The sequence below is a fragment of the Hakea prostrata genome, chromosome 9 (assembly GCF_041222555.1).
Source record: "Hakea prostrata isolate BN-2017 chromosome 9, UWA_Hpros_2, whole genome shotgun sequence".
Lineage (NCBI taxonomy): Eukaryota > Viridiplantae > Streptophyta > Magnoliopsida > Proteales > Proteaceae > Hakea > Hakea prostrata.
In genome coordinates, this window is record NC_142608.1 from 60406178 (window position 1) to 60424021 (window position 17844).

Here is a 17844-nt window from a genome sequence, read left to right on the forward strand (position 1 = left end):
CAATCATTAAAATATGTGGGACATTCCACCATGATCTAGAAAGAGAGAAACGACAGGCTCATTTAACAAAGAAATCAACAAACCTAATACAGGACCCATTGATGAAATTAGAATGAACATAATTGAACTCTAAGGAGAGTCACAAATCTCAAAAACTAAAGTAGAACAAATTCAATCTAAGGAACTATGAGCACCCTGAAGTGCCAAAATTAATGGTATCACACGGGAAATGTCTACCTTGGTGGAGGTCCCAATCACCACGATTGGTTAAAACGGTATGGAGGTACTCCTTTAATCTTGAATGGCCCAGCAGTATGAATGGAAAAAAAAAAACACATTACGTTACATCTAGGGCCTTGGATTGCAGTTTCATTAGGTTTGTTTCCGAATCTCTTGCTTCTTTGAAGGCAACAACAATACCTTTAGGGATTTGATTTTTTTGGAACAAGCACTTTATGTATAAAAAGTTGGGATGTTTCATCAATGATAGAACTCACGACCTTTCCACTAAAAGGTATGGATCTTACCAGTCCACCAACCCTGTATTGGCAATAGCTTTAAGAATTTTAACATCCTTCTTGCTTCAATTCTATAATCAAGTGATGATGATGTCGTCACTCAAACTTTTCTTAAAACCCAAAAATTCAGTTGTCAATGATCTTCATGCAAAATTGTGTTTTAAGGAAATTATCAACGCCACCCCTTAGTATGAGTTACCTAGCTCTCAATATTTTATATTAGCCGATAACAAATCAAAGTATCAATTACAGACATATCAAAGTCAATTATAAAAACTACCCAAAAAAAACTAAATTTCATAAAATTAAACAATACCCAAAGTCAACTACAAGAATTTTCAAGAATATCACAAGAACTCATGTAGAATCAAGCAAAACACAAGCTTGCCTGTGGCAACCATGCTCCACCCTCATGGAAACTCTAATTCCTTAATTGTTGGGCTGTTTGGACGCATGACATAAAATATTAAATTGGAGCTTATTATGTATGATGATGACAACACAGCTATCCACAATCTATGTGGAAATCTATACTGATAAAAGCCAGGATTTTTTTTTTTTTTTTTTTGGTAAACAGATAAAAGCCAGTTCGGTACTATGTTTTTATTTATATGTATACATCTTATTCATTCTTAAATAAAGCCAAAGACCAATTCTTGATGATTTGACAGATAAATCATTCAGTACAACAATGTACTTGTCTCTAAGAAGTCTCAAATCTCAATATATAAGAAGCTAATTAACACTACACAAAGCCCCCACAAAGATCTAAGTAAAGAAGCTAGCTAGCTAGTGTACTCTAATGGCTTCCACCTCAATTCTTAGACTAGTCATCTTGACTCTCTTCTTCTTGATCTCCAGTTCCTCATGGCAAGTGAATTCTGAGGTGATGAACAATCAAGTCCAGGAAGAATGCCAATCTGAATCAGGAGAGTGCAATGATAAGTCAGGTGCTTTGCCACTCAAGATAATAGCCATTGCTTCCATCCTAATCACCAGCATTATAGGGGTCTGTCTACCTCTTATCACCCGGTCGATCCGTGCTCTACACCCCGATCGAAACCTCTTTGTCATCGTTAAGGCATTTGCAGCCGGAATTATCCTTGCAACAGGGTTCATGCATGTCTTGCCTGACTCTTTTGATATGTTATCCTCTCAGTGCTTGCCTGATAACCCTTGGCACAAGTTCCCTTTTACTGGATTTGTGGCTATGTTATCAGCAGTTCTAACTCTAATGATAGAGTCCATTTCCACTAGTGCATATAGCAGAAGACAAAGCATAGGTATAAACCCAGAGAGTCATCAAGATGCTGGCATGGATAGGGAGATGAATATGACTAGTTTTCCAGATTTACCTTGCCATCATGGACAAATTGTGCCCAAGAATGTGATGAGTGAAGATCAAAAACAGTTGCTTCGCTATCGTGTGATTGCCATGGTAAGTTCCCATTACATTAGTACCCAAACTGGTTTTCTCTCAATCAATAGGATCTTAGTGTCCTGAAGTTAATCTTTTAGGCCATTTTCATGTTCATAGGCTTCAGTTCCATCACTTTCACATATTTGCTTATTTTTGCAACTATTTGCAGGTATTGGAACTGGGTATTGTTGTTCACTCTGTGGTGATTGGACTTTCGCTAGGAGCTTCAAACAATAAATGCACAATAAAGCCTTTGGTGGCTGCCCTTTGCTTCCATCAAATGTTCGAAGGAATGGGACTTGGTGGTTGCATCTTGCAGGTATAAGCCCTAACCCCATAAACACAATATTTGGAGCTCATGTTTATGTTTTAACTGTTATCCAAATTGAACTGGAATTTGGATGAGTTGACCTGACCCTCTGCAATTTCAAGTCAACCCAAGGTAGTTTCCACAATTTAGATTTCTGATTTGGTGTTTTGACCATTAGAAGAAGGAGTTTCTGAGATATATAATCAATCAAAACTATTATGAAAATTAATGCACAGATTAGATCATGACATAGACATAGTTCTTACAGGGGCAGAGGATCTCTATAACACTACTTGATTACATCTATAATGACCCTCTTTTGGTTTATTGAAAACATTTCATGATCTTTTCTGTCATTTTGATTGTAATCAACTCAGGCAGAGTACAAGTTGTTAAAGAAGGCAGTGATGGTGTTCTTTTTCTCTGTTACAACGCCATTTGGAATAGCACTTGGGATTGCATTGTCAAATGCTTACAAAGAAAACAGCCCAAGGTCTCTAATCACTGTAGGACTACTGAATGCTTCATCGGCTGGGCTCCTGATCTACATGGCTCTTGTCGACCTCTTATCTAATGATTTTATGGGTCCAAAGTTGCAGGGCAGCGTTAAGCTTCAAATCAAGTCCTACATTGCAGTTCTCTTGGGTGCTGGTGGCATGTCTTTGATGGCGAAATGGGCTTGATGTCATCCATCAATTTCAATAATATGGAAAGATTATGTATAATGCTCTCTTTTCTCACTTGTTGAACACTTGAATCACAATAAAATATAGTCCAAGGTTTCCATGGTTTTATAAGTTAATTTTCCATGATCATGTCTAGAATGGCCTCAAACAGAACTGATTGGAAGTCAAGAATTCATCTAATGGACCTCATTTAGATAGGATAAGACTTATTATTATTGTTATTGTTGTTGTTGTGTAGAGCCCATGTCAAAATTCTTTTTGTGGCCAGAGAAAATTTCAAAAACTGAGACAACAAGCTAATTTTTTTTACCAGATTCAAAATCTTCGAAATTCCTCCATATCTATTTGATTCTAGAATCGTGGCTTGGTTCAGGATGAACCATATGACTTAGGAACGAAAATTTTGTTCACGATCAACTTAGCAGTGGATGAGGTACCAAACTAGATACCTTGGTTTCGGAAACTGGGGATTGAGGCAGGTAGAGCCATGGACTTTATTTTGTAAATTTAAATAATGCTAAACTGTAAAAATAAAAACTCATATTTACACAAATTTATAGTTGTATACGTAGTGAGATCCTAACAGCTGGCAATTGCTGCAGCAAATAAAAATTCCAAATAGAGAATTTTATTCTATCAAAACTATTTAACATGTATCAAGAATTTCAAAGGAAAGAGATCCTTCTAAAGGAGAACTGCAAGCCCGCCTTATCTAATCACGACATCGATTTGGACGATTTAGGGTTACCCCACCCATCATTGGTTGAAGCCGTCGAGATCATTCTTGCATCTTTGCTCAGCTCAGAATTTGAAAAGCTTGCACAATACCTTAATCCAAAAAGAATGTAGAGGAGGTCTCTTAGGGAGTTCATTTTGTAAAGTTAAAATGATTGAGAGAGGTCTGATGAAATAACAAAGTTAACCTCAAGGGTCCAAATGAAAATTATTTGTAAAGGCTTTTTTTTTTTTTTTTTTTTTTTGGATAAATTATTTGTGAAGACTTACTAGTGATATATGTATCCTCAAAACCATGGGCAATAGGATGATAATATAATTTTTAGGGATAATTACTGTTGCCCCCCTGTACTTTGATTTTATTACTAATAAAACCCTGTTCTTTACAAAATTACTGTTGCCCCCTTTCCTTATAACGGTGTTAAGTAGCCGTTAAGTTTGAATATGTAATGTCCACTTTATCCTTCATTAAGATTAATAAATCAAAAGACGATACTACCCCATTTATAAAAACCAAATTAAATGTCAATTTTACCCTAACTTCATTTATTTTGAATTAAAAAAATATTGGTTTTCCACCTTCACTAAACTTATTTATTTTGAATTAAAGAAATTGGCAAAATTCAAATTCGATTTGGTTTCCCACCTTCTCTTCTAGCATACGTAGGGAAGGAAACCACAAATTTTTTTTTTTTTTTTTTTTTTTTGGGACTGGTTCTTTTTTAATATTGGAAACGAAACGTAACACCTCTCCATGGGAGTTTAGACTTTTAACCGCTTTACTAACTCCACCATTGACGAAACCACAAAATCTTGCCAGAGAAGGAATTAACGAAGTAGGTGATATTCAGTTTCCAAATTTGAGTTGAATTCTATCTTCCCTCCTCTTCGGTTTCTATTTTAATTTTATTCAATTATTATTTCTTTATTTTTGTGATTTTTTTTTAGAGTAAAATAGATTATGATTATTTTTTTCTTTACAATTAATTAAGGGTATTACTGTAACTTGATAAAAGGGTAAATAAGTAAAGAGATAAGTAAAATGGTATTTTGGGATTTTTAAAAAATATGGAGATGCCACATCATCAGTAAACTAACGGAACTTAACAGTAGGGGGACATTAGTAATTATAGACAAAGTTAAAGGTTGGATTAGTAATTTTGCAAAATACAGGGGATACATTAGTAATAAAATCAAAGTATAGAGGGGCAATAGTAATTATCCCTAATTTTTAATATTTGGAGAGGGGAGAGGGGAGGGGGAGGGGGGAGGGGGGGGGGGGAAGAAAAGAAGGCAATAGAATGTTATTCATGCGGTTAATGGTTAGTTATGTTTTTTCCTTATAAAAACCAAATTTAAACAAAATGGGTAAAGATTGTTTTATATATAATTTCATGTTACCAAATAATGTTGATTGAGACAGTAAGTAGGGGGGGGAAGAAGGCAATAGAATGTTATCCACGCAATTAATGGTTAGTTATGTTTTTTCCGTGTAAAGACCAAATTTAAATAAAGATTGTTCTATATATAATGGGCAAATATTGTTTTATATATAATTTCGTATTACTATAGTATCAAGTAATGTTGATTGAGACAATAAGTAGAAGGGGGGGGGGAAGAAGGCAATAGAATTTTATTCACGCAGTTAATGGTTAGTTCTATTTTTTCCCTATAAAGACCAAATTTGAACAAAGATCGTTCTATATATAATGGGCAAAGATTGTTTTATATATAATTTCATATTACTATAGTGTCACGTAATGTTGATTGAGACCATAAGTGAAAAGATAGAAATATTTTTATTTTTTGTCATCGTCAAGCCAAGTCACAACAACTGAGTATTCATAGGTCCTGGGGCTCTACACGAAGAAAAAAGAAAGACACCCTAGGATTAAAAGACAGAAAAAAGATACAAGTGTGAAAGGACAGAAAATCGAACTCGATATTCCTGAATCTTACTTCCTTTACATAGAGATTACCATTATTATAGCAAAATCATGTCCCCACCATAAGGTAGATGAGATTTAGACAAATAGCTCACCTTCTCTAACCACCACTTTGACAAACCATGAATTGCTCCAGCTAGCAGACGATTAGAAAAGTTTGAACACAACGTGTGGCTGGTGAGCCTTCTGCGAGCGGTTTGTTTGTTTGAAAATTGGACCGGCCGGCTTCAGCATCCACCCAGCTGAACCATGCAAATTGGTCTAAAATTTGCAATTTCTTTTTGGGTAGGAATTTTTTTTTTTTTTTTTAGAAGGGTTGAAGAAATTTGGATTCCAGAAGAAAGGAACATTTATTATGAATTAAAGAATAAAATGATTAAGGATGGCAAGTGGGCATTGGGTTGATCATTGATTGTCTTTTATTAGGAGAAAAATGAATCCTTTTCTAGGATAAGGTGTTTTATCTTTAAAAAATTTTTACAGAGCGTTGAAAGTCAATCAAAAAACAACAATTGTGTTATCAGACACGAAAGACCATGTGCTTAAGTTTCCAATACGAACTTTAAGAATCTTTTATTGGAGAGATAATTGATTTTGATTAAATTAACTTTTTGTGCCTGCGAAAATTTATGATTTGGTGAATGAGAATGGAATCGCCAGAAGGAATGCCAGATAACTTCCTTTTCCATTACGCCATAAACTGAAACAGTAACTGATTTGATTCCTTGTGCGTCTTAGAAGCTTGTGGAGAAAAAAGATTAGAAGGGTCAGTTGTCAGATTCTCATATTAGGGTTTGTACCCTACAGACTCTGTAGACTCTGTGCATGAAGAGACGGGAAAGGGGAAAAGAAAAATGAAAGAAATCGGAGAAAAGCAACGATCCTTAGTGGGTAATTTTGTATTGGGATTTCGCTTTCTGGGCTTCAATTGATATTCTTACGCTTTGGTTTTTGATTGGTAAGAAGGGTTTTAAGTTTAAATGTTCATTTTTCTTACGTTTATCTGAAACCTTAGGTGATTTTTTTCGTCTGAATAATTTAGATATTGGGTTATTGAAACTCAAAATGGTGGATTTTTGGAGAATTTTTTGATGGGTTTTTAGTGGATTCCTTTTTCTGAAGAAGTCAGCCTAAAGTCTGATTTCGATTTCGCGGAAGCATCGGGGATCTGGTTACCGATGACAAAATTTAAGGATCGGGGTTTTTACTTGTGATGGAGTCTTGTCTCAGAGGGAGCGACTGGAAGATTCATATTTGATCATGGAAGAACGTCGGATTTGCAGAGCTAGTAGGTTCGGTGAGGAACTGTTGGTGAAAATGGAGGATCGGGATGTTCTCGGTGGTGTATTATCTGTTGATTTTATTGGGGAGTCTAAAATAGACGATGAGGAGGAAGAATTTAGGAGCTGTTGTGCGGAGGAGGAATTTAGGGACATGGAGGAAACTAAAAGTGAAGTGCAAAAGGATGATTTTGACGAATTTACTTTGAAGATGTTCTTCAAAGGCATATCCATTGCTGGTGCTGGAGAATCGGGTTCAGGCTTTTCTGGAATTGGGGTGGTTATCGAAAAATCACCCGGAACTCCTATTATTCAGGTGCAGAAAAAGCTAGATTTCTATGTTGAGGAATCAGTAGCTGAGTATCTGGCTTTGATGGATGGTCTATTGGAGGCACTGCAGAGTAATGTCCGGCGTATCTTTGGATTTACTGATTCCAAGATTGTTTATGATCAGGCATGTATTTGTCGATTTTCATTTGTTACTTTTTGTATTTATTTAGTTATTTTATTTAATTTTTTTGGCTAATAATTTTCTGGTTATGCCTTAACTTGATGGAAAATAATATAGTTTCATCAGTGGGTGTATTCTTTTTTAGATTGGTTATCTTATGTGGTTTGGGTGTTGCTTTTCTTTGGGTGTTTGACTCCTTAAGGATAAAATTCCTAACAGTAGTGGTTATGTTTACTGAAAGAAGAAAAAAAGTTGTGGTTAGTTGGTTACTTAAGTTGCAATTTTGCTAAATTCACTCTGATGACTATGTATGTTTTTCGGTTGTCGCATTTAATAGACTGCCAAGAGGGACTTTACTCATGAACATCAAACGCACGAAGGGGATGTAGTAGGGGGACACCAAGAACGTGCACACACACACACAAAGGTGCTTGCTACGTGTGACAGTAGTTTGATGATCCACTGACCTCCCAGGCATGTGGTCCTTCAAGGAGAAATTGCAACCAGTGCGCTCGGCACGGGAACCACTCGGTGTAGGAGATTGGGTTGGGTTAGCCTGTGCAATGGCCTTGTAGTAATCAAACCTTTTTGGAAGATTATTTTATCCATTGGTTCACATCCCCCTTCTCTCTCTCTCTCTTGGTGTTTCACAGTGTACTGTGTAGGGCACTGCTAAATATCATTAGTGGTCATTAGTGAATCGTTTTGTTTTCATTATCTTTCACATTTACTCCTTGGGGTCTTCTACTCACATGTGATATTTCAGAGATTGTAAAAGCTTCATTTTTAAAACTTGGACAGTGTATATCAGAATTTGTCTTCTCTACCCTACTGTATGCATTATTTTGATTGGGAATTGCAATTTGGCATTTTGTTTTTATTTCATAAAACCAGACCAAATAAGATTTTCCATTGTATCTGTAACGATAATGGGAAATCTGATTGCCTTTGCTTAAGGACATAGGAATCAGTATTGAGTCATTGTCAATACACATGCATACTTACATTCAGTTGTATCACATATGAATATCTAATCTTCCCTAGTTGCATGTAAGTTGAAAGCAGTAATTTAAGCAGCATAGTTTCGGAACAGTTAAGCTCTTTATCCTGAAATCATGTTTCTGAAGTAGTGCTATTTTTGCAGATTGTTCACGGGGAGGGACTGGAGAATCAGCTTTTGATAGCAATGAGACAAAGGGTTCTGGAACATGTCAGTAAGGTGGAATCGTTTGTTCTGAAACTAGTTCCCAGTATTGAGCTGGAAAAGCCTTCGCGATTGGCACAAGTAGCTATTGGCATTGTTTGTTTGTGTTCCAAGGGAGAGGGGTCTGTTGAAGATTGTCCTATATGTTGTGAGGAAAAGCCGTCATCCATGATGGTAACCATGAAATGCGCCCATAAGTTTTGTTCCCATTGTATGAGAACTTATGTTGATGGAAAATTACAAACCTCTCACGTACCCATAAGGTGTCCTCAGTCAGGATGCAAGTACGTCATCTCCGCTAGTGAGTATAGATCATTTCTTCCCGTCACCTGTTATGCATCGTTGGAGAAAGCACTAGTGGAAGCCAATATTCTCAATCCAGACAAAATCTATTGCCCCTTTCCAAATTGTTCAGTGTTATTTAATCCTCGCGAGTGCTTATCAACTAGGGCTAGCTCTTCAAGTCAGTTGGATAGCAGCTGTGTAGAGTGCCCAGAGTGTCAGAGGTTCGTTTGTGTGGATTGTGGAGTGCCCTGGCATTCTTCCATGACTTGTGAGGAGTATCAGAACTTGCCCGTGGAGGAGAGAGATGCCGGGGACATCACTTTGCATAGACTGGCACAAAATAAGAGGTGGAGGCGTTGCCAGCAGTGCCGGAGAATGATTGAACTCACACAAGGCTGTTACCATATGACCTGCTGGTAAGATCAAGTGCATTTTACATGGATAGTTTACGCATTCAACAATATTCCTGAAAGAATATATTAATTGGGTTGCATGATTGCATCTTGCATGAGTAACATGCAAGATGGACTTATGCAAGTCATCAAATTGCAACTTACTATTTTCTTTCTCCTCACAACAATGTTGTGACATCCACTCTCATAGAACATGAAAAGAGTTTCCTTTTTTTACTTTTAAATTGAAGGATCGAAGCATAGAATGTGACGGGGAAAAAAAAAAAAAAACTGTGGAGTCCATTGTATTAGTTGTTTTCTGTGGTTTTAGGATCAGTTCTGTGGTTTTAGGATCAGTTTGTTTTCTTTGTTTATATGGGAAAACGTGCATTATATTTTACTTGAACTGTATTATGTCGATGGAAAATACTCTTGTTAGAAGGAGAAGTAATAATTCATTTTGTAGGGGAATCTGAGGTGAAACTTTTGAGAGGAGTAAGAGTAAATACAAGGGAGGGATAAAAACTTTCCCAATCTTTATCTTATTAACTTTAACTCTTAACTAATGGGTATCCTCCACACCCTCCTTGGCCCCCACACAGTCTCTGTGTCCCACATTCCTAAATCAGTCCCTCTATCCATGTTCATCTTTGATGGCTCCTGATCCCCCATCCCCCACCTCTAGTTGACATAGGTTTGGTCCTCCCTCCCTCCCCTCTTGTTTTGCCCCATGATCTCACCATCTGGGTTCCCTCCTGTTCCAAAGCCTTTTCCATTTCTTGGGCCTTGAACTTATTTCACCCCCCTTCCCGTTATCCCTTGGGCCCCCCTGGTTTGGTTTAAAGGACACATCCCTCATCACTCATCCACCCTTTGGAGAGCTCTCAACCTTGGCCTCCAGACCTAGTCATTTCTCATTAGCCATCATGTCTCCCTAACTGCATCTTATGTCGAATGGTTTTTTCACTTGCCTTTTTTCCCATCCTCTTTGGGGAAAAGCCTTGCCTCTATTTGGACCTGTTCAACATGTTGCTTTGGTTTTACTCGAGATTGGTCTTGAATTTTTGAGAATTTTTTTGGACTCATCTACCTGTGACCGAGTCGGTAAGCTGGTCTTCAATGTCACTATCCACCACCCATGTTGGGAGCACAACCTTAGGAGATGGACCTCCAAATCTCAATCTCTGGACATGTTTTGGAATGCTATTTGCATTTATGTTACCACTAGGCTCTAGTCCATTCCCCATCCCCCAATTGTTGTTACCCCAAGGAAGAGGCTCATTGTTGTCTCCTGGGGTCTTGGCTCCTCTTGCTGACCTTGAAAGCTGCCCCCCCCCCCCCCCCAAAAAAAAAAAAAAAAAAAAGAATCATCCTCCCTTGTACATTCTTCTATTGTGTGGTTATTTATTCATCCCAAAAAAGAAAAAACTTTTAACTCTCATCATCCTTACTGGAGATACTAAAGTTACACACCAATTACTCTATCTTGGGTCTACTTATCTTAAAATACTTTGATTCCTAGGTTAACTCCAGCTTGACACTGGGTCCTACTCGTGTCATTTAAAAAACTAACGTCATCAGCAAATCATGTACCGAAGAACTTCATCTTGAATATATCTTGTTAACTCGTTGATGTGAACCAAATTCTATGGTTTTAGCTTGTAGGGATGTTGCCCTAGAATTGGGCTCGCTCCATGATCCTCTCTCAGGGAACCAACAGTCTTATAGGCTGTATATGCTTGTAATAAGAGATTTCTTGGAGGAATTAGTGTTTGCAAAGTTTAGGTTTAGCTCTTGGAAGTTTCAAACAGGCTTAGGACCAAAGGGAATTGGGTTTTACACTTTGTTATTATGCTGTAATTCCAGGTCAGGCCTTAGGGAATGATACCTTAGGGTTTTGGTTGGGCTTGGGAAGAAGCCATTGTCGGTGTTTTATGGTTTCAAGTTAATCCTAATAGGTTTGACCAGTCCTACTTAAATTAAGTTTGGTTTGAAGAGTCCTATTGGGGTTAGGATTCTTGGAAAGGAGTGGGGTTGGGATCGAGTGTAAGGGATTGAGGAAGCTGATTCTAAAAGGATGAGAGGATTGGAGTTAGGGTTGGAAGATATAGTTCTAATGAAACTATGCTTTGGGGTTCTAGAGGTTGAAGATGAATTAGATCATTTGAAAACCTAATGGATGAAGGCCTTTTGATGAGCTAAAGGTAGGAATTACGGAAGGGGAATGGTGCAATCCTCTAGGGGAAGGAGGGGGGGGGGGGGGTAAGGGGTTTAGGAAATATAAGGCTGAAAGATAAGGGGATTTGCTGCTGCTGCAGGAAAAAGGGTGGGAGGGGGTTGCGGGTAGGTTAGGAGAAGGGAGAGGGGTTAGGGAGGGACTGGGGTTGATGTTCACTTACTTGGAGATGGTTAATGACTGCTGCACTTGATGAAGAATGCTGGAATTGTAGAAGATGGGCTGAAGTAGATGCACTTGTAAATCCACCGTAGACAGCCCAAGAAGCCCACGACTTTGTTTGTTTCTGAACTGTCAATGTTTGATTCAGTTCAACTTGTGTTTACTGAGAATGTAGGCTTTATTTATAACCACCCGGGGGGGGGGGGGTGGAATCACTAAGACTTAGATTAGGAAACCTAATTGCCTTCAAACTAACCTTATAATCTAATTAGAGCTCTGATTTGACCGTCAACTTCTTACATAGATAAGAACTCTATCAAAGCTTACCTGGAGAGATCCAATTAGGATTCTAAGAGTAGATAGGGAGTCCTAGTGAAAAGTAGACTTAGACTAAGGGATTCCAGTACAACTAGGAATCACATCTAGAGAAGGACCTGCAATAAAGCACAAATAATGATCCAAATAAGGAAATAAAAATACATACAGGGTCTTTACACTTAGATGGACTCATTGGAACCTAGACCTAATTACCTAAAGCCCCATGAAATTTGCAAATTTACCAAAATACCCCTATACTTGGACAAAATTATTGGGGTTGGTGGTGGGGCCTTTGGGTGCTGGCAAACCCTTTGGGCCCTCATTGGGTGATCCCGAATCTAGTTTACATCACTCATCTATGACAAACACAAATAAATAAGGCTTGAGGTTGATTTTTGATGTAACCTGATTGTAATTGTGAAGTCTTTACCTTGACCCACGATAGTACTTACTCTAGTTGCCACACCAACACATATATCCTTAATTATGTTCAAGTATTTACTTGAAACGCTTCTCTTCCTTGTTGCTGTTAGTATGAATACAAAGAAACACAATATGTATTTGTTTATGATGGTCTTGTTTATGGCTGATCATCATGTGGTCATGGACTCAATTAGTAATCAGTCACTTGCCTTAAGAGGCTCTGAACCTAGTCCTCAGACCCACATAATGACTACTGTGGGAGGCATTTGAGGGTGTATGGTGTTTCTGGTTCAAGAGGTACATTAACAGTTTGACTGTAGACTACTGTTCCCACTACCTTTCTGAAGACCTAGAATGGATTCTAAACATCAACAAAGCCTGCTGTTGCTGTTCAGACACATAGAAAAGCATCTCCACTTCTGGGGCTTCATCACTTTCTATTCTCTGGTTGCTAAGATCGAAGCCTCTGGCCTCAACACCCATGCTTCAATTTCTATTCTCTGGTTGCTAATTTTAGAGTCTCTGGTCTTGGCACCCTTCTTCCAACAGGCTGACATTTGGAGGGTCTTCTCAGTTCCCTGGAAGCTCATCGGGTCTGACTTCGAAGTATACAATGTTTTTTCCTTTGTCCTATGTACCTGCGAATTCTTTCTTCCATCTTAATGCAAATGACCCATTACCTGAAAAGGTAGGATTATCAACTTCATGCCAGGAATGTCCTCCAAGGTTGATTTTGATGACTTTATTACTTGGTTGGGTTTGCCTTCTATGCATCTTCCTGATGCTAGATGATGCCAATTGATCTTCGTTCTAAGGTTTTTCCATCAATAACACAACTTCAACTCAGCATTACCAAAACATAATCACTATAATGTCTTAACCTTTATTCTAGGCTCAAAATTTCTTATGATTCAATTACAATCTATTCCATCAACTGTCTTATTTGGCATATGGTCCCAAAGAATTGAATCCAAAGTCGCTATATGGCTTGCAATCCACCAGTTTTACGTCAATCCTTGAGTAGTGTCCTATATTAGAAATTCTGAGTGCCTTAGGATCTCCATCAGTCCATCTATTAGGGTATTTGGTAATTTTTACTTATTGTTTCCTTTTTGATTGTGTTCCTTGAACTGTTTGTGGCACAGCTTTTGGAGTTTAGAGCTCCTGTTTTCCCTTTTTGAAATTGAACATGCCACGCACCTGGCATGTTGCAATTTTTTTTCCTGCTTTGCTTCACTTGAAAACTTGAGAGCTGTTTCTGAATTTAATGACAATTATCATCCCTGTGAGTAATTTTGATTGATGCTAAGGTAGTTCATGCTATTTGGTGGGTTTCCGTTGTAGTTCCATGGTTTTCTTTCAGGTAGGATATGCCTGTTGATTTAAGTGATTGAAATTCTTGACCAGTATATTGCATGTTGTACAGAAAAGGTACAGTGTATGTGTAGCATATCTTAACTTGGCGTGCACATTTTCTATTGTTCTCCCAAGGAAGGCAATCTTTAATGCATCTTCCTCCTGTTTGTTTTTGTATAGAGCATCTTAATGTGTCAGGAATGACCTTGAAATCAAGTCTCCTGTGCTTTCATGTTTGCAGGTGCGAACATGAGTTCTGCTATTCATGTGGTGCTGAATATAGAGATGGCCGACAGACATGCCAGTGTGCCTTTTGGGATGAAGAGGCTGTTGAGAACTCTACCCTCTCTAGCGTAGACTCTGATCAGTGGAGATGGGAATGGGAACCCTTTGATTCAATGCCAACAAATTTGGACGCATACTCAGAGCAAGAGAAATCACAATTGGCACTCATACAGCGCTTCCTTGCTGGGGGGTTCAGCCTAAGTGACAATCCCCCTTACCAGTCTCCACCCAGGTGTTCAGATTCCTATGTTGACACCATGAAGGATCTCCATCAGCTTCCCTGGCTTGAGAGGTTTGTCTCTGTGATCAGTGATAATTACTACGAAGATTATAACCAGTGAAGTGGAGATTTGGTTTATTTCTATCTGGGTAATAAATCGCCTGATTTCCTTGCTGGGTTTTTGAAATGGAAGTCTGCATCGTGCCATTAATGGTGGGCTAAGGTTTACCCATCACCCTCCTTTGGCAGGGTACCTCAGTTGACATGGAGGCCTGGGGAACAACCCTATAATCACTTGCTTTACATCACATTGGAATTGATGGATTTAATGTTCAATCACTGTTGAAAGAAGGGAAGAATATCCAATCACAAATTATGTGTCTACTACTGCATTTGAATACAGTGTTTGCCAAAGAAACACCAAAAATGGTCAAAAGGTTATAGAGGAAAATAACTAGTGAATTTGAACTTTAGGTTCATTCTGTTATGGTTGTAAGAATCAGTCCAAACTGTAATCCATTGAATACCTTTTTGTATTGTCAGTAATTGGCTTTGAAAAGAAATATGGGAAAGAGGCTTCTGTTGCATCAATACCAAAATGATTTCCAGCAGAGTCTATATTTCTGAGAGTGGAGGAATGGTCTGGTCATCTGAACCATTCGATGGATAAGAATATCTGAGTAGATAATAATTTGTCATTAGTTTGTAGTGGTTCATGAGATGATGGATTACCTATCTTAGCTTACAAATGCAAAATAATATTGGGATGGTTGATGATCTTTCATCATGTTACAAATTGGCATGGTGTTGTATTATCTTTACTTATCCGAGCAAGTAGCAGGTTTTTTTTGGGTGGTGGAAGAGGGGAGTTGGGATCGTGGTTTCCTCCCATCTCTCAATCGTATATTTAAAAGTGAGACTTATCGTTGATCCACTTTGTCAGTGTGCAAAGGTAGGTCTTTTCTTATGAATGATATCAGTTAAAAAAAAAAATTCAATTTATATGCAATATATTTTTTTCTATTGGAATTTATGATTTGACAATCCACGATATTGCAATTGGAGTATAATGATTGAGATGCACCCTCCTCCCCCATCCCCTGGGGGCTGCACTCTCGCATACATAAGAAAGGGATGTCTTCAGTTAGAAAAAAAAAAAAGAAAGTGATGTTTATAAATTAGTTTGCTTTATACAACAAAACATAAATAAAATGAAAATGCGATGAGATCATTTCATGAGAGAGAGAGGACTTTATATGGGTGAAGGGTATTATTATACATGGTTAAACCTATAGCCTCTTCACTAAGAAGTATGAATCTTTATCACTTTATTAACCCTGTATTGGTAGTCGCAACTTATAACCCTCCTTGACTCGACGGAGTTAAGCCCAGTGTGTCGTTCCCGTCTTTCTCAATAGAAGTTTAATTAAAAAAAAAAAAAAAAAAAAAAAAAACTTATAACCCTCCAAATCTATTTATGTATTTTTTTTTTTTCTTTTTCAGCTAAGGTTTGGGATTTATACTCAAAATGGAGAAGGTCACCCCTTTACTTGCAAAGTGTGTTCCTTATAGCTTTGTGAAGATTTTAAAGGATGGTAGTTTGGGAAGAGTTGTAGGGTGTCCTTGATATTAGAGGAGAAGCTGCCCTAGTGACTACCTCATTCCCCCTCCCCCCTCCCCCTTTTTTGACTCTCTTTCTTTTGTTTCTTTGGTCATTTAGTTTATTTTCATAAAGTGAAATATGCACTTCACCCCTCCCCTTTCTATTGGAGAAATCTTTAACGCTGATAAAAATGGGTAAAATGGTCATTGTTCCCCCTCCCAATGTTGAATCCCAGCTTTGCCCTTGCTTGAAATAGGGATTGATCAGAGTTTTGCTGAATTTTGATAATCCAGAGTTGATTAGATGATCAACAATAGATTGAAGACATACTCTTTGGTTGTACAACTATTGATCTTAAACATTAGAATTCTTGCTCTGGTTTTTTTTCCCACTTCGAATTTGTAGCTTTATATCAAGGAGTGATGACAACTATATATGCCAGAGTTAGCCTCCAATGCTATGATGGGTCAAGTAGCGAAGGTGACCTTGTTTGCATTGTGTATGATAGCTTAGTTGAACAACACTTCATAGTTGGATGAGTCATATCCCCATGTGTGCATCATAGTCTTTACCTTTTTTTTTTTTTTTTAATGAAATCTTTCTTACCAAAAAAAGAAAAAAAATACCAGTATTGAATCTAGTAAAAGAAAAATTGGGTAATAAAATCTAATAATTCACCACAGGCATTTACCCATGTCCGGAAATTCACCCTAATAGACGAATTTGAGAGTTTATCAATCTCAGAGCACAAAAAGGCGGGAAACAAGAGGGTGGAGAAATTAAAATAATTCAATAGCAACGGCATACAACTGAGAAGTAGTTCTTTGTGCAGCAACAAGGGAAGTAAAATGGCAGGTGGCGGTGGCGGTGGCGGTACGATTATGGTACTGAACGTGGCGGAGAAGCCATCGGTGGCGAAAGCCGTATCAGGGATCTTGTCAAGGAATCAAGGACTACGTACGCGAGAAGGCCGGTCCCGTTACAACAAGATATTCGAGTTCGATTACACCATTCGTGGGCAGCGATGCCATATGTTGTTCACCTCCGTCACCGGCCATCTTATGGAACTCGAATTCGAAGAGCGGTTTCGCAAGTGGCACTCCTGCGACCCCGCCGATCTCTACCACGCCCCAGTTCGTAAATTCGTCCCTCAGGTCAGTAGTCACTAGACCCACTACTTCACTAGAATCTGTTCACTGCAGTTGCAAACTTCTATGAGGGGAAAATGGTGGAAACAGGTATTGGACGCGGTTGGGTGAAATATTTCCTTTAATTTTGTGTAAAGCTAGGATCTTTCCAAGACGATGAAACGTGGGACTTTTTTTTTCCTCAAAAAAGAAAAAGTTCTTTGTATAGGGTTGAGAAGTATGCAGAAATGACTTGGCTGGGTTGATGGGTATTTCATATGGGTTTCATCTGAAGCAAACAATGGCAAAGACTCAGGTTTTACAATTCCTTTTGGGATGAATTAATTATGAACAGAATTTTGTTTAGTTTCTATTCCGGTATTCTGGTGTCAGTTATTCCTAGTTGTCCTTACATGGAAGAAATACATATCGCTGTCTTCTGGCTTGAAATAGTGGAAACAGGTCTTGAACTTGAGTGGGTGGAATATTCCCTTTGAGTTTGTGTAATGCTAGGGGTAGTCTTTCCAGGATGATGAAACGTGGGACTTTCTTTTCTGGACTTATATTTTACCTTAAATCATCCAGTTTAGGTATGAAGGTTGAACAGACATATCTCCCGCCCCTTTATTCCCTTTTTTTTTAAATTTCTTTGTATAGGGGAGGCAAGGATGTAGAAGTGACTTGGCTGTGTTGATGGGTATTTTTATGGGTTTCACTGGAAGCAAACAATGGCAAAGATTCATGTTTTACACTTCCTTTTGGGATGTACTAATTTTGAACAGAATTCTGTTTAGTTTCTATCATGAAATTCTAGTGGCAACTGTTCCTAGTTGTCCTTCCATGGAAGAGAATACATATCACTTTGCTTCTGGCTCGAAATGGTCAAT

At 38.1% G+C, this 17844-nt stretch overlaps 3 protein-coding genes across 3 annotated transcripts in view; all 3 read left to right on the forward strand.

The window, feature by feature from the left end:
* The first annotated feature begins 1264 nt into the window (after nucleotides 1–1264).
* Nucleotides 1265–3104, forward strand: LOC149005925 (fe(2+) transport protein 1-like). Its single transcript, XM_089168783.1, has 3 exons — nucleotides 1265–1956; nucleotides 2108–2257; nucleotides 2626–3104. Exons 1-3 carry the CDS (start codon nucleotides 1321–1323, stop codon nucleotides 2929–2931), a joined length of 1092 nt encoding a protein of 363 aa, XP_089024909.1. The 5' UTR covers nucleotides 1265–1320; the 3' UTR covers nucleotides 2932–3104.
* A 3086-nt stretch (nucleotides 3105–6190) lies between these two features.
* LOC149005926 (RING/U-box superfamily protein) lies at nucleotides 6191–15087 on the forward strand. The gene is made up of 3 exons (XM_089168358.1): nucleotides 6191–7349; nucleotides 8491–9251; nucleotides 13964–15087. The coding sequence occupies exons 1-3, from the start codon at nucleotides 6876–6878 to the stop codon at nucleotides 14346–14348; spliced, it is 1620 nt and encodes a 539-aa protein (XP_089024484.1). The 5' UTR covers nucleotides 6191–6875; the 3' UTR covers nucleotides 14349–15087.
* A 1587-nt stretch (nucleotides 15088–16674) lies between these two features.
* Nucleotides 16675–17844, forward strand: part of TOP3A (topoisomerase 3alpha) — a 63691-nt gene continuing 62521 nt past the window's right edge. The window contains exon 1 of the mRNA XM_089169149.1: nucleotides 16675–16984. Within this exon, the coding sequence (XP_089025275.1) occupies nucleotides 16679–16984 (306 nt within the window). The 5' untranslated portion in view covers nucleotides 16675–16678. The remainder of the gene's footprint in view (nucleotides 16985–17844) is intronic.